Source organism: Agelaius phoeniceus, chromosome 38, assembly GCF_051311805.1.
Source record: "Agelaius phoeniceus isolate bAgePho1 chromosome 38, bAgePho1.hap1, whole genome shotgun sequence".
In the NCBI taxonomy this organism is placed as follows: domain Eukaryota; kingdom Metazoa; phylum Chordata; class Aves; order Passeriformes; family Icteridae; genus Agelaius; species Agelaius phoeniceus.
This window is the reverse complement of record NC_135304.1, coordinates 1,224,697-1,239,285: the sequence shown is the minus strand read 5'-3', so window position 1 is coordinate 1,239,285 and position 14,589 is coordinate 1,224,697. Positions and strand designations below refer to the sequence as shown.

Below are 14,589 nucleotides of genomic sequence, written 5' to 3'. Positions count from 1 at the left end.
ATCGGCCACCATGGGGCACCCACAGGAACCCTGCGGCCTTGGGGACATCGGCCACCATGGGGCACACATGGTCTTGGGGACATCGGCCACCACGGGAACCCTGCGGCCTTGGGGGACATTGGCCATCGCAGGGGTCAGCAGGGTTTGGGGACATTGGCCACCACGGGAACCCTGTGGCCTTGGGGACATCGGCCACTGCAGGAACCTCATGGCCTTGGGGACATTGGCCACCATGGGGCACCCATGGCCTTGGGGACATCGGCCACCGCAGGCGCGTGACCTTTGCCCTCTTGCCAGCACTCCCCTCTTGGTCAGGGGTCCCTCAGTTGTTGCCTGCCCCCATCCCAGTCCCTCCCAGTCCCTCCCAGTCCCTCCCAGTTGCTCCCAGTACCTTGAAGTAGGCGAGGAACTGGCGCAGCGTCATCTCCTGCCCGTCGGGCTGCAGCCCCTGCACCTCGAACCGGTCCCACAGCGTCCACTCCACCTCGTAGTACTGGGGACACGGTGGGGGACAGTCAGAGCCACGGGGGGGACCCCAAATCCCTGCTGGGAGTGACCCCTGCCCTGCTGTGACCCCAAATCCCTGCTGGGAGTGACCCCTGCCCCACTGTGACCCCCAAATCCCTGCTGGGAGTGACCCCTGCCCCACTGTGACCCCAAATCCCTGCTGGGAGTGACCCCTGCCCCACTGTGACCCCAAATCCCTGCTGGGAGTGACCCCTGCCCCACTGTGACCCCCAAATCCCTGCTGGGAGTGACCCCAGCCCCACTGTGACCCCAAATCCCCCTTCCCCACACCCCCAGCCCCACTGTGACCCCAAATCCCTGCTGGGAGTGATCCCAGCCCCACTGTGACCCCAAACCCCCTCTCCCCACACCCCCAGCCCCACTGTGACCCCAAATCCCTGCTGGGAGTGACCCCTGCCCCACTGTGACCCCAAATCCCCTCTGGGAGTCACCCCTGCCCCACTGGTCCTGCTGGGAGTGACCCCTGCCCTGGTGTGACCCCAAATCCCCCTTCCCCACACCCCCAGCCCCACTGTGACCCCAAATCCCCTCTGGAAGTGACCCCTGCCCCACTGTGGCCCCAAACCCCCTCTGGCCACCCCCCAGCCACCCCAATCCCCCCAGTGCTGTTGCCCCCCAGCCCCACTGTGACACCAAACCCCCTCCGGCCGCCCCCTGCCCCACTGTGACCCCAAACCCCCTCTCCCCACACCCCCAGCCCCATTCTCACCCCAAACCCCCTCTCCCCACACCCCCAGCCCCACTGTGACCCCAAACCCCCTCTCCCCACACCCCCCAGCCCCACTGTGACCCCAAACCCCCTCCTGCTGCCCCCCAGCCACCCCAATCCCCCCGGTGCCGATGCCCCCCGGCCCTGGCAGTGCCCACCTTGTTGCGGGGGCAGGCGAGGGGCTCGGAGAAGCCCACGAAGGGCAGGGCCAGGTTGAGGAAGGCGTTTTTGTAGGAGCTCAGCCGGCGGTGCCCCTGCACCAGCTTGAAGAGCTCCAGGCACGCCAGGCCCACCACGGCCGCCGTGGTGGTGGCGATGGCCGGGATGATCTTCCCCGCGATCAGTTTGCTCTGGGGGGAGAAAGACACAAAAAAAACCAATAAAAAAAAAAGGGATTTAGGGTTTGGGGTTTGGGGGTTTGGCCCTAAAAAATCAGTCTGAGTGTCTCACAGAACCATAAAGGGCACACGGACACAGTGGGGTCTGTATGGGTTCTGTGTGTGCCCCACACATCCCAGAATAAGCCCTGGAATACCCTAAAGTACCCCCAGCACCCATAATAACCCCATAAAAACCTTACAGCATCCCATAATAACCCCTGGAATACCCCAAAGCACACCGAGCACCCGTAATAACACCATAAAAACCTTACAGCACCCCATAATAACCCCCATAACACCGCCCAGCACCCATAATAACCCCATAAAAACCCTACAGCACCTCAGAATAACCACTGGAATACCCCAAAGCACCCCCCAGCACCCATAAAAACCCCATAAAAACCCTACAGCACCTCAGAATAACCACTGGAATACCCCAAAGCACCCCCCAGCACCCATAAAAACCCCATAAAAACCCTGCAGCACCCCATAATAACCCTCCTCCAGTCCCTCCCCAGTGCTCCCAGTGTCCCCCAGTCCCTCCCCAGTGCTCTCCCAGTACCCCCCAGTCCCTCCCCAGTGCCCCCAGTACCTCCCAGTCCCTCCCCAGTGCCTCCCCAGTGCCCCCCCAGTGCTCCCAGTGTTCCCCAGTCCCTCCCCAGTATCCCCCAGTCCCTCCCCAGTGCCCCCAGTACCCCCCAATCCCTCCCCAGTGTCTCCCAGTCCCTCCCCAGTACCCTCCAGTCCCTCCCCAGTGCTCCCAGTGTCCCCCCCAGTGTCTCCCCAGTGCTCCCAGTGTCCCCCCCAGTGTCTCCCAGTCCCTCCCCAGTATCCCCAGTCCCTCCCAGTGCCCACCTTGTGGCGGTCGGCGGGGGGGATGTCGTAGTTCTCCGCCCGCAGGTTGGAGGCGGCCACGATGAAATCCATGTGGAAATTGGTGTCATCGTCCTGGGGACAGCCAGGGGTGGGTGAAGGTGGGCAGGGGGCACCCAAGGGTGGGCAGGGGGCACCCAAAGGGGGCAGCACCCACCTTCTCAAAGTCGATGGGGAACATCCGGAACCCTGGGAGCTCCTCAGGGCTGGGCAGCGACGCCTTCAGCTCCTCCAGGCGCCCGTCGTCTGTGGGGAGGGAGACACACGTGGGACCCCCCTGGCACCCCCTGGGCACCTGTGGGACCCCCCTGGCACCCCCTGGGCACCTGTGGGACTCCCTTGGCATCCCCTGGGTACCTGTGGGACTCCCCTGGCACCCCCTTGCCACCTGGGACCCCCCCAGCCCCTCACCTGCAGTGGCACTGCCAGGCCCCCAGTAGCCCCAGTGGCCCCAGCCTGTGCCCAGTGTGGCATTGGCAGCTCCCCAGTGCCCCCAGCCCCGCTCCCAGTATCCCCCAGTCCCTGTCCCAGTGCCCCCTGCGCCTCTCCCAGTGCTCCCAGTACCCCCAGTCCCTCTCCCAGTGCTCCCAGTGCCCCCAGCTCCTCTCCCAGTGCTCCCAGTGCCCCCATCCCATACCCAGGGCAGCACTGGTGCTCTGCAGCTCCTGTCCCAGTGTCCCCAGTCCCGGTCCCAGTGCCCCCAGCGCCTCTCCCAGTTCTCCCAGTGCCCCCAGTCCCTTTCCCAGTGCCCCCAGCCCCTCTCCCAGTGCCCCCAGTCCCTCTCCCAGTGCCCCCAGCCCCTCTCCCAGTGCTCCCAGTGCTCCCAGTACCCCCATCCCCTGTCCCAGTGCCCCCATCCCGTACCCAGGGCGGCGCTGGCGCTCTGCAGCTCCTCTCCCAGTGCCCCCAGCCCCTGTCCCAGTGCTCCCAGTACCCCCAGCTCCTCTCCCAGTGCTCCCAGTGCCCCCAGCCCCTCTCCCAGTACCCCCAGCCCCTCTCCCAGTGCTCCCAGTGCCCCCAGCCCCTCTCCCAGTGCTCCCAGTGCCCCCGTGCCGTACCCAGGGCGGCGCTGGCGCTCTGCAGCTCCTGGTCGGACACGTGGATGCGCACGCCGGCCTTGGGCGCGAACGGGGGCACCCGGACGTGCCGCAGCAGCTCGGCCACGGCCGCCCGGTCCCGCGAGCCCGCGATGCCGTAGCTCTGAGCAAACAGGTTCGCCGCCGCCACCACGTAGTCCAGGTGCAGGGGCTGGGGGACACGGGCACAGGTGGCACCCAGAGGGGCACAGGTGGCACCCAGAGGGGCATGGAGGGCACCCAGAGGGCACAGGTGGCACCCAGAGGGGCACAGGTGGCACCCAGAGGGGATTGGGGGTATACACGGGGGGCAGGTGGCACCCAAAGGTGCAGGGGCTGTGGGACACGGGGCATGGGTGGCACCCAGAGGGGCACAGGTGGCACCCAGAGGGGACAGGTGTGGCACCCACAGGGGCACAGGTGGCACCCACAGGGGCACAGGTGGCATCCATAGGGGCACAGGTGGCACCCAAAGGGGCATGGGGGGCACCCATAGGGGGCAGGTGACACCCAAAGGGGCAGGGACTGCGGGACACGGGTGGCACCTGGAGGGGATTGGGGGGCACCCAGAGGGGCACAGGTGGCACCCAGAGGGACACAGGTGGCACCCAGAAGGGCATGGGCTGAGGGACACAGGGCATGGGTGGCACCCAGAGAGGACTGGGGGTACACACGGGGGGCAGGTGGCACCCAAAGGTGCAGGGGCTGCGGGACACGTGTGGCACCCAGAGGGGATTGGTGGCACCCACAGGGGCACAGGTGGCACCCAGAGGGGCATGGGGGGCACCCATAGGGGGCAGGTGGCACCCAAAGGGGCAGGGACTGCAGGACACGGGGCACGGGTGGCACCCAGAGGGGCACCCATAGGGGGCAGGTGGCACCTAGAGCGCCATGGAGGGGCACCCACGGTGCAGGGCTGGCACCCAGAGGAGCAAGGGTGGCACCCAGAGGGGCATGGGGGGCACCCATAGGGGGCAGGTGGCACCCAAAGGTGCAGGGGCTGCGGGACACGTGTGGCACCCAGAGGGGATTGGTGGCACCCATAGGGGGCAGGTGGCACCCAAAGGGGCAGGGGCTGTGGGACACGGGGCACAGGTGGCACCCAGAGGGGCACCCATAGGGGGAAGGTGGCACCCAGAGCGCCATGGAGGGGCACCCACGGTGCAGGGCTGGCACCCAGAGGAGCAAGGGTGGCACCCAGAGGGGCACCCATGGGGGACAGGTGTGGCACCCACAAGGCAGGGGTGGTAGCCATGAGGCAGGGGGTGGCACCCAAAAACTGGAACCCAACAATGCCCAACAACTCCCAAAAAATGGATTTTTAGGACGGTGGGGCCCAAAGAATGACACAGGTGACATCCCCAGCCCCACAGGTGAGCCAGGTGATGTCCCCACCCCCCAGGTGATGTCCCCACCCCCCCAGGTGATGTCCCCACCCCCCCCCCCAGGTGACCCCACTCACGTTGTCGGGGTCGAACACGAGGGGGTGGGGGCAGCGCTTGGGCCCCGACCAGAACAGGGTCCCCGAGTTCGTTTTCTAAAGGGGGAGAAAATCAGGGTTAACGAGGTCATTAATTGAGCTTAATGAGCTATTAATAATTGGAGTTAATGAGCCAATTGTTTAGGTTAACGTGGTAATTAATTAGATTAACGAGGCAATCAAGAGGTGCTCCCCTGTCTTGGCAGGTATTGGGGTAAATGAGGTAATTAATAGGGTTAACAAGGCAATTAATTGGGGTAAATGAAGTAATTAATAGGGTTAACAAGGTAATTAATTGGGGTAAACGAAGCAATGGGGTAAACAAGGTAATTAATGTGGTAATTAATCAGGGTTAATGATGTAATTGATTAAATTAACAAGGCAACAAAGGCTCTCCCATTTGTGCAGCCATTGGCAGATATTGGAGTAAATGAGGTAACTAACGAGGTTACTGTGGTTATTAATTAGGGCTAACAATGTAATTAATCAGGTTAATGAGTTCATTAAGGGACTCCCACCTGTCCTGGGGGGAATTTGTGCAGCAGCTGGTGGCTGTTGGGGTAAATGAGGTAATTGACTGGGGTAAATGAGATAACTAATGGGGTTAATGGGGTAATTAATCTGGGCTAAAAATGTAATTACTTAAATAAACAAATTAATTAAGGCAGTCCCACCTTTCCTGAGGGGAATTTGTGCAGCAGCTGGCGGATGTTGGGGTAAATGAAGCAATGGGGGTAAATAAGGTAACTAATGGGGTTAATAGCATCATTAATCATGGCTAATGAGGTAATTAATTAAATAACGAGGCAATGAAGCTCTCCCACCTGTCCCGGGGGGAAGTTGTGCAGCAGCTGGCGGATATTGGGGTAAATGTGTTTGGGGTAAATGAGGTAACTTATAGGGCTAATGGGGCAATTAATCAGGGTTAATGATGTAATTAATGAGGCTAACGAGGCAATTAATGCTCTCGCACCTGTCCCGGGGGGAAGTTGTGCAGCAGCTGGCGGATGTTGGGGTAAATGAGTTAATTCATTGGGGTAAATAAAGTAACTAATGGGGTTAATAAGGAAATTAATCAGGGCGAACGATGTAATTAATCAGGGCGAACGATGTAATTAATTAGACTAACGAGGTAATTAATGCTCTCCCACCTGTCCCGGGGGGAAGTTGTGCAGCAGCTGGCGGATGTTGGGGTGAATGTGTTTGGGGTAAACAAGGTAACTAATGGGGTTAATAGCATCATTAATCCAGGCTAATGAGGTAATTAATGAGGCTAATGAGGTAATTATGAGGTGCCCACCTGTCCCGGGGGGAAGTTGTGCAGCAGCTGGCGGATGTTGGGGTGAATGTGTTTGGGGTAAATGAAGCAATGGGGGTAAATAAGGTAACTAATGGGGTTAATAGGGAAATTAATCAGGGCGAACGATGTAATTAATGAGGCTAACGAGGGAATTAAGGCTCTCGCACCTGTCCCGGGGGGAAGTTGTGCAGCAGCTGGCGGATGTTGGGGTAAATGTGGTTGGGGTAAATGAAGCAATGGAGGTAAATAAGGTAACCAATGGGGTTAATAGCATCATTAATCCAGGCAAATGAGGTAATTAATGAGACTAATGAGGTAATTATGAGGTGCCCACCTGTCCCGGGGGGAAGTTGTGCAGCAGCTGGCGGATGTTGGGGTAAATGAGGTTGGGGTAAATGAAGCAATGGAGGTAAATAAGGTAACTAATGGGGTTAATAGCATCATTAATCCAGGCAAATGAGGTAATTAATGAGACTAATGAGGTAATTATGAGGTGCCCACCTGTCCCGGGGGGAAGTTGTGCAGCAGCTGGCGGATGTTGTTGCTGTACTGGCGGTGCCAGTGCCGGCAGGCCCAGGCCACGCAGTCGGGCCAGGCTCGGGGCCGGTCGCTGACCAGGCTGCGCTGCACGGCCTCCAGCACCTCCAGCGGCTGCGTCCCCGCCAGGCGCAGCGTGCGCTCCAGGAACTTGGGGTCCCTGGGGAAAGAGGGGTGACAATGGGTCACAGGGGGGTGACAATGGGTCACAGGGGTGACAATGGGTCACAGGGGGTTATAGGGGGGGTCACAGGGGTGCCCGCCAGGCGCAGCGTGCGCTCCAGGAACTTGGGGTCCCTGGGAAAAGAGGGGTGACAATGGGTCACAGGGGTTAAAGGGGTACAGGGGTGACTGCCAGGCGCAGCGTGCGCTCCAGGAACTTGGGATCCCTGGGAAAAGAGGGGGTGACAATGGGTCACAGGGGTGACAATGGGTCACAGGGGGTGACAATGGGTCACAGGGGTGACAATGGGGTACAGGGGGTGACAATGGGTCACAGGGGTGACAATGGGGGGTCACAGGGTGCGCTCCAGAAACTTGGGGTCCCTGGGGAAAGAGGGGTGACAATGGGTCACAGGGGTGACAATGGGGTGCAGGGGGTGACAATGGGTCACAGGGGGGTTATAGGGGGGGTCACAGGGTGCGCTCCAGGAACTTGGGGTCCCTGGGAAAAGAGGGGGTGACAATGGGTCACAGGGGTGACAATGGGGGGTCACAGGGTGCGCTCCAGGAACTTGGGGTCCCTGGGGAAAAGAGGGGGTACAGGGGGTGACAATGGGTCACAGGGGGTGACAATGGGTCAGGGTGACAATGGGTCACAGCGTGCGCTCCAGGAACTTGGGGTCCCTGGGGAAAAGAGGGGTACAGGAGGTGACAATGGGTCAGAGGGGGTGACAATGGGTCACAGGGGTGCCCACCAGGCACAAGGTGCGCTCCAGGAATTTGGGGTCCCTGGGGAAAAGAGGGGTGACAATGGGTCACAGGGGTGACAATGGGTCACAGGGGGTGACAGTGGGTCACAGGGGGTTATGGGGGGGTCACAGGGGTGCCCACCAGGCACAAGGTGCGCTCCAGGAACTTGGGGTCCCTGGGGAAAAGAGGGGGTGACAATGGGTCACAGGGGTGACAATGGGGTACAGGGGTGACAATGGGTCACAGGGTGCGCTCCAGGAACTTGGGGTCCTTGGGAAAAGAGGGGGTGACAATGGGTCACAGGGGGTGCCTGCCAGGCGCAGCGTGCACTCCAGGAACTTGGGGTCCCTGGGGGGAAAGAGGGGTGACAATGGGTCACAGGGTGTGACAATGGGTCACAGGGGTGACAATGGGTCACAGGGGTGACAATGGGGGGTGTCACAGGGTGCGCTCCAGGAACTTGGGGTCCCTGGGGGAAAAAGGGGGTACAGAGGGTGACAATGGGTCACAGGGGGTGACAATGGGTCACAGGGTGTGCTCCAGGAACTTGGGGTCCCTGGGGGGAGAAAGGGGGTACAGGGGTTATGGGGGGGGTCACAGGGGTTATGGGGGTACAGGGGTAAAGGGTCTGCTCCAGGAACTTGGGGTCCCTGGGGGGAGAAAGGGGGTGACAATGGGTCACAGGGGGTGACAATGGGTCACAGCGTGCGCTCCAGGAACTTGGGGTTCCTGGGGGAAAAGAGGGGTACAGGGGGTGACAATGGGTCACAGGGGTTAGGGGGGGACACGGGTGCCCGCCAGGCGCAGGGTCCGCTCCAGGAACTTGGGGTCCCTGGGGGGAGAAAGGGGGTGCAAGGGATTATGGGAGGGTCAGAGGGGGTGACAATGGGTCACAGGGTCTGCTCCAGGAACTTGGGGTCCCTGGGGGAAAAGGGGTGACAATGGGTCACAGAGGGTGACAATGGGTCACAGGGGTTAAAGGGGTACAGGGGTGCCTGCCAGGCGCAGGGTGCGCTCCAGGAACTTGGGGTCCCTGGGGAAAAGAGGGGGTGACAATGGGTCACAGGGGTGACAATGGGTCACAGGGGGGTGACAATGGGTCACAGGGGGTTATAGGGGGGGTCACAGGGGTCCCTGCCAGGCGCAGGGTCCGCTCCAGGAACTTGGGGTCCCTGGGGGGAGAAAGGGGGTGACAATGGGTCACAGGGGGTGACAATGGGTCACAGGGTCTGCTCCAGGAACTTGGGGTCACTGGAGGGAAAAGGGGGTGCAGGGGTTATGGGGATTATGGGGGGGTCACAGGGGTGCCCGCCAGGTGCAGCGTGCGCTCCAGGAACTTGGGGTCCCTGGGGGGAGAAAGGGGGTGACAGTGGGTCACAGGGGTGACAATGGGTCACAGGGGTGACAATGGGGGGTCACAGGGTGCGCTCCAGGAACTTGGGGTCACTGGGAAAAGAGGGGGTTATGGGGATTATGGGGGGGGTCACAGGGGTGCCCGCCAGGCGCAGGGTGCGCTCCAGGAACTTGGGGTCCCTGGGGGGAGAAAGGGGGTACAGGGGTTATGGGGGGGGGTCACAGGGGTTATGGGGGTACAGGGGTAAAGGGTCCGCTCCAGGAACTTGGGGTCCCTGGGGGAAAAGGGAGTGCAGGGAATTACGGGGGTACAGGGGGTTATGGGGGTACAGGGGGTTATGGGGGTACAGGGTCCCCTCCAGGAATTTGGGGTCTCCAGGGAAAAGGGGGGTACAGAGTTAAGGAGGGCTCTCAATGAGTCACAGGGTCCACTCCAAGAACCTTGGGGGGCTCCTGTGGGATTTGGGGGGGTCCATTGGGATTTGGGGGGGTCCATTGGGATTTGGGGGGCTCCTGTGGGATTTGGGGGGCTCCTGTGGGATTTGGGGTGCCCGTGCCCCACACTCACATCAGGTACTGGTTCACGTTCTCGGCCGGCTGCTTGAAGAGCCCCTCGAACTCATCACGAGCCCACTGCAAAAACGGGGGGGTCACTGGGGGGTCCTGGCACCAGGGGCACCCCAAAACGGGGACTGGAGTGCTCAGGACACCCCAAAACAGGGACTGGAGCGCCCAGGACACCCCAAAACAGGGACTGAAGTGCTCAGGACACCCCAAAACAGGGACTGGAGTGCCCAGGGCACCCCAAAATGGGGACTGGAGTGTTTAGGGCACCCCAAAACGGGAACTGTAGTGCCCAAGAACCTCCAAAATGGGGACTGGAGGGCCCAGGGCACCCCAAAACAGGGTCTGGAGTGCCCAGGACACCCCAAAAACGGGGACTGCAGTGCCCAAGAACCTCCAAAACAGGGACTGCAGTGCCCAGGACACCCCCAAACCAACACCCGGCATCCAAAACCCCCCAAAATGGGGACTGAAGTGTCCAGAACCTCCAAAACCAGGGAACACTGAGTCTGGGATCCCCCAAAAAACAACCCTGGTGTCCAAGACCCCCCCAAAATGGGCACTTCAGTGTCCAGGATCCCCAAAACCAGGGAACACTGAGTCTGGGATCCCCCCAAACTGGGACCCCAGTGTCCAGGACACCCCTAAACCACAACCCAAGTGTTCAGAGCCCCCCAAACCACAACCCAGGAGCCCCAAAAACCAGGGAACCCGGTGTCCACCGCCCCCCAAAACAACAACTCCAGCGTCCAAAACCCCCCCAAACCTCAACTCCAGATCCAGAACACCCCAAAGCAAGAAACACAAATTCTGGGGTGCCCTAAAACAGCACCCCTGGGCTATCCAGCACCCCTCAAACACCACCCAACCATCTGGAACACCCCCAAAAAAACCACCTGGGACACAGCAGGTGCCCCCAAAAGAGGCCTGGGCACACCTGGACGCACCTGCAGCGTGTGCTCGATGGCGTTGGGGAAGTTCTTGAGGGTGCAGATGGGAATGGCCTTCTCGGGGGGGTCCTGGCTGGAGCTGTAGGACTCGCTCAGGAACGGGATCACCACCTGCACGTTGCCCTTGGTGCCCAACGTGCCCGACTCCAGCAGCGGCTTCCGGTAATAAACGCAGCGCCGGTCCATGTACAGCCCTGCCCGGGGGGGTGGGGCAGTTATGGGGCAGCCCAGGGGGTGTGGGGCACCCTAAAGAGGCTGTAGGGCACCCCCAAGGGCTGTAGGGCACCCCTAGATATGGGGCATGAGCAAGGTGATATAGGGGATCCTACAGTAAATACGGCATTGGTCCATGTACAGCCCTGCCCGGGGGTGTGGGGGCAGTTATGGGGCAGCCCAGGGGGTGTGGGGCACCCCCAAAGGGGCTCTAGGGCACCCCTAGATATGGGGCATGAGCAGGGTGATATAGCAAACCCTATGGTAAATACAGCATTGGTCCATGTACAGCCCTGCCTGGGGGTGTGGGGCAGTTATGCGGCAGCTCAGGGGGTGTGGGGCACCCCAAAGGGGCTGTAGGGCACCCCCAAGGGCTGTAGGGCACCCCGAAATATGGGGCATGACCAAGGGATATAGGGGACCCTACAGTAAATACAGTGCCAGACCAGGTACAGCCCTGCCCGGGGGTGTGGGGGCAGTTATGGGGCGGCTCAGGGAGTGTGGGGCACCCCCAAAGGGGCTCTAGGGCACCCCAAAATATGGGGCATGAGCAGGGTGATATAGCAAACCCTATGGTAAATGCAGCACCGGTCCATGTACAGCCCTGCCTGGGGGTGTGGGGCAGTTATGGGGCAGCTCAGGGGGTGTGGGGCACCCCAAAGGGCTGTAGGGGAACCTTCAGATATAGGGCACAAGCAGGGGCTATGGGGCAGCCTCCCAAGAATCCCCATAGCCCCCCAAGGGTCTCCATAGTCCCCCAATGATCCCCATACCCCCCAAGGGTCCCTGTAGCCCCCTGAGTGTCCCCAGAGCCCCCCCAAGGGTCCCTTCAGCACCCCAAAGGTCCCCATAGCCCCCCAAGGGTCCCTCCAGCCCCCCCGAGCTCTCTGTGGCCCCCAGCCCCCCAAAGGTCCCCATAGCCCCCCAAGAGGGACCCCCAAAGGGTCTCTCCAGCTCTCCAAGGATCCCCATAACCCCCCAAAGGTCCCCATACCCCCCAAGGGTCCGTGTAGCCCCCCAAGCATCCCCATAGCCCCTCAAGGGTCTCTCCAGCCCCCCAAGGCTCCCCACAGCCCCCCCAAAGGGTCCCCACAGCCCCCCCAAAGGGTCCCCATAGCCCCCTAAGGGTCTCTCCAGCCCCCCAAGGATCCCCATAACCCCCCAAAGGTCCCCATACCCCCCAAGGGTCCATGTAGCTCCCCAAGGATCCCCATAACCCCCTAAGGGTCTCTCCAGCCCCCCAAGGGTCCCCAGAGCCCCCCAAAGGGTCCCCAGAGCCCCCCCAAGCTCCCTGTGGCCCCCAGCCCGCCGTGCTCACGCGCGTCCACGTTGTCCAGCGCGTTGGCCACGCCGTCCAGCCCCTCGAAGAAGTCGTCGTCGTAGACGCGCTCGGTGTCGGGGCCCACGCGGTCGGTGCGGCTGCTGACGCGCAGCGCCGGGTTCATCTCCCGCGCCGCCGCCGCCGCCCGCTCGGACTTCAGCTTCTGTGGGCGGGGAACAGCCGGGAGGTGAGCCCCGCCCCTCGGGACACGCCCTGGTAGGCCACGCCCCTTTCCTAATGCATTGACACAGCTCGGGAACTCAATCGGTGACGTTGGTCAAGAAACTCAACTGTTGACGTTGAGCACAAAATTCAACCATTGATGTTGGTCAAGAAACTCAACTGTTGACGTTGAGCACAAAATTCAATCATTGATGTTGGCCATGAAACTCAACTGTTGACGTTGAGCACAAAATTCAATCATTGATGTTGGCCAAGAAACTCAACTGTTGACGTTGAGTAGAAAATTCAATCGTTGATGTTGGCCATGAAACTCAACTATTGGCGTTGGTCAAGAAACTCAACCGTTGATGTTGAGCACAAAATTCAATCGTTGACATTGGCCAAGAAACTCAACTGTTGACGTTGAGCACAAAATTCAACCATTGATGTTGGTCAAGAAACTCAACAGTTGACGTTGAGAACAAAATTCAATCATTGATGTTGGCCAAGAAACTCAACTGTTGACGTTGAGTACAAAGTTGACGTTGGCCAAGAAACTCAACCATTGGCATTGGCCAAGAAACTCCACTGTTGACATTGAGTACAAAGCTGTCATTGATATTAACCAGAAAAACCAAATGTTGACATTGACCAAAGAAACTCAACTCCTGGCATCGAGCGCAAAACTCGATCATTCATATTGGCCAAGAAACTCAACTGTTGATGTTGAGCATGAAACTCAACCGTTGCCATTGGTTGAAAAACTCAAGTGTTGACATTGAGTATGACACTCAACCGCTGACGTTGAGCACAAAACTCAATCCTTGACACCAAGCATGAAACTCAATGTTGACCTTGGCCAACTCAATGGCACCATCTTAAGGGTGGCCACCCAACGCACCCCCGGCTCTGCCTCTCCAGACCCCCCAAACTCTGCCCCTCATTGTCCCCCCAACTCCTCCCTCCCAACGTTGGCCAACCCTTGGGTCACTCCCAGCCCTCACCGTGACGTCCCACGGCCGGAAGAGGAACTGGCGGTTGAGGTTGGACTTCTCGATGGTGTCCATGTCGGTGACGGTGACGCTGCCCTCGGGGCCGCAGCCCAGGCCCACCATGGCGAAGTTCTTGAGCAGCTCGCAGCCGATGGCCCCCGCCCCCACCTGGCAGGGACACGTGGGGACACGTGGGGACAGAGCCACGAGGTGGCCCACAGGGCTGGGGACATGTGGGGACAGAGCCACGAGGTGGCCCATGGGGTTGGGGACACGTGGGGACAGAGCCACGAGGTGGCCCACAGGGCTGGGGACATGCGGGGACAAAGCACGAGGTGGCCCAGGGGGTTGGGGACATGTGGGGACATGTGTGGACAGAAGCGAAGACATGTGTGGACAGAGCAGGAGGTGGCCCACAGGGTTGGGGACATGTGGGGACAAAGCACGAGGTGGCCCATGGGGTTGGGGACATGTGGGGACACGTACGGGCAGAAGTGAAGACATGCGGGGACACAGCAGGACATGGCCTGTGGGGTTGGGGACATGTGAGGATGTGTGGGAACAGAGCAGGAGGTGGCCCACAGGGCTGGGGACATGTGGGGACAGAGCCACGAGGTGGCCCACAGGGCTGGGGACATGTGGGGACACAGCACGAGATGCCCCATGGGGTTGGGGACATGTGGGGACAGAGCAGGAGGTGGCCTGTGGGGTTGGGGACATGTGGGGACGTGTGTGGGCAGAAGTGAAGACATGGGGACACAGCAGGAGGTGGCCTGTGGGATTGGGGACATGTGGGGACACAGCAGGACATGGCCTGTGGGATTGGGGACATGTGAGGATGTGTGGGGACAGAGCACAAGGTGGCCCACAGGGTTGGGGACATGTGGGGACACAGCCAGAGGTGGCCCATGGGGTTGGGGACGTGTGGGGACAGAGCAGGAGGTGGCCTGTGGGGTTGGGGACATGTGGGGATGTGTGGGGACACAGCAGGAGGTGGCCCAGGGGGTTGGGAACAGAGGGTGAGAAAGGGATAGGGGTGAGGGGACATTCTGGGGCAATCAGGGCATGGGGACACAAGGGACATTGAGGACATAGAGATGACTTGAAGGAACAATCAGGAAACGTGTGAGGACACCAAGGGACACCTAAGGGACACATGGGGACACTTAGGGTGGCCCAGGAGAGCTGGGGACGTGCGTGTGGGAGAGGCGACGCTTGGTAAATCCACGAAGGGAAATT

General features: G+C 60.6%; 1 protein-coding gene across 1 annotated transcript in view; it reads right to left on the bottom strand.

The window, feature by feature from the left end:
* Positions 1–14,589, bottom strand: part of UBA1 (ubiquitin like modifier activating enzyme 1) — a 33,855-nt gene that overhangs the window by 2,285 nt on the left and 16,981 nt on the right. The window contains exons 14-24 of the mRNA XM_077172372.1: positions 13,363–13,518; positions 12,194–12,359; positions 10,660–10,856; positions 9,717–9,781; positions 6,848–7,043; positions 5,029–5,103; positions 3,549–3,738; positions 2,648–2,736; positions 2,473–2,565; positions 1,396–1,587; positions 392–493 (exon numbers count right to left, since the gene is read on the bottom strand). Of these exons, the coding sequence (XP_077028487.1) occupies positions 392–493; positions 1,396–1,587; positions 2,473–2,565; positions 2,648–2,736; positions 3,549–3,738; positions 5,029–5,103; positions 6,848–7,043; positions 9,717–9,781; positions 10,660–10,856; positions 12,194–12,359; positions 13,363–13,518 (1,521 nt within the window). The remainder of the gene's footprint in view (positions 1–391; positions 494–1,395; positions 1,588–2,472; positions 2,566–2,647; positions 2,737–3,548; positions 3,739–5,028; positions 5,104–6,847; positions 7,044–9,716; positions 9,782–10,659; positions 10,857–12,193; positions 12,360–13,362; positions 13,519–14,589) is intronic.